General features: G+C 67.2%; 1 protein-coding gene across 1 annotated transcript in view; it reads left to right on the top strand.

The window, feature by feature from the left end:
• The first annotated feature begins 37 nt into the window (after positions 1 to 37).
• Positions 38 to 758, top strand: part of LOC121350410 (TAF6-like RNA polymerase II p300/CBP-associated factor-associated factor 65 kDa subunit 6L) — a 4,543-nt gene continuing 3,822 nt past the window's right edge. Inside the window, exons 1-3 of the mRNA XM_041461699.1 lie at positions 38 to 336; positions 417 to 432; positions 578 to 713. Coding sequence (XP_041317633.1) covers positions 47 to 336; positions 417 to 432; positions 578 to 713 — 442 coding nt within the window. The 5' untranslated portion in view covers positions 38 to 46. The remainder of the gene's footprint in view (positions 337 to 416; positions 433 to 577; positions 714 to 758) is intronic.

The following is a 758-nucleotide window of genomic DNA, read 5'->3' as shown; positions in this document are numbered from 1 at the left end:
GTTTAGATGAACTGGGCTGGGCTGGGCCAGGCTGGGTTGGGTTTAGATGAACTGGGCTGGGCTGGGCTGGGCTGTCCCTGGAGCTTCTCCACCCTCTCCCTCCCACCTCCCCCAGGTGAAATCCGTCAGCCACGACCTGGAGCAGCTGAGCCGGCTGCTGCACCTGGCTCGGAGCCTGCTGCAGAACCCCTTCCTGTGCCTGGGCTCCTACGTGGGCAGCCTGATGGGCTCGGTGCTCTACTGCGTGCTGGAGCCGCTGGCCGCCTCCATCAACCCCCTCAACGACCACTGGACCCTGCGGGATTACGCTGCCATGCTGCTGGGCCGCATCTTCTGGTGGGCAGGGGGCTCCTGGAGGGGCTTTTAGGGGTGTCCCGGGGCTGTCCCGGGGGCTCAGTGCCCGCCTGTGCCCGCAGGAGCCACGGGGAGTTGGTGAGGGGGCTCTACCAGCAGATCCTGCTCTCGCTCCAGAAGGTTCTGGCGGATCCCGTGCGGCCGCTCTGCTCCCACTACGGGGCCGTGGTGGGGCTGCACGCGCTGGGATGGAAGGTTTGGGGGGCTACAGGGGGTCCTGTTGGTGAGGGGGCTCTACCAGCAGATCCTGCTCTCGCTCCAGAAGGTTCTGGCGGATCCCGTGCGGCCGCTCTGCTCCCACTACGGGGCCGTGGTGGGGCTGCACGCGCTGGGATGGAAGGTTTGGGGGGCTACAGGGGGTCCTAAGGGGGTTTGGGGGATCCTGAAGGGGTTTTGGGGGTCCT

This window comes from Pyrgilauda ruficollis, unplaced genomic scaffold, assembly GCF_017590135.1.
Source record: "Pyrgilauda ruficollis isolate IOZ18807 unplaced genomic scaffold, ASM1759013v1 scaffold1519, whole genome shotgun sequence".
NCBI lineage: Eukaryota > Metazoa > Chordata > Aves > Passeriformes > Passeridae > Pyrgilauda > Pyrgilauda ruficollis.
Note: the sequence above shows the minus strand (reverse complement) of the source record. Positions and strands in the feature narration are given on the sequence as shown.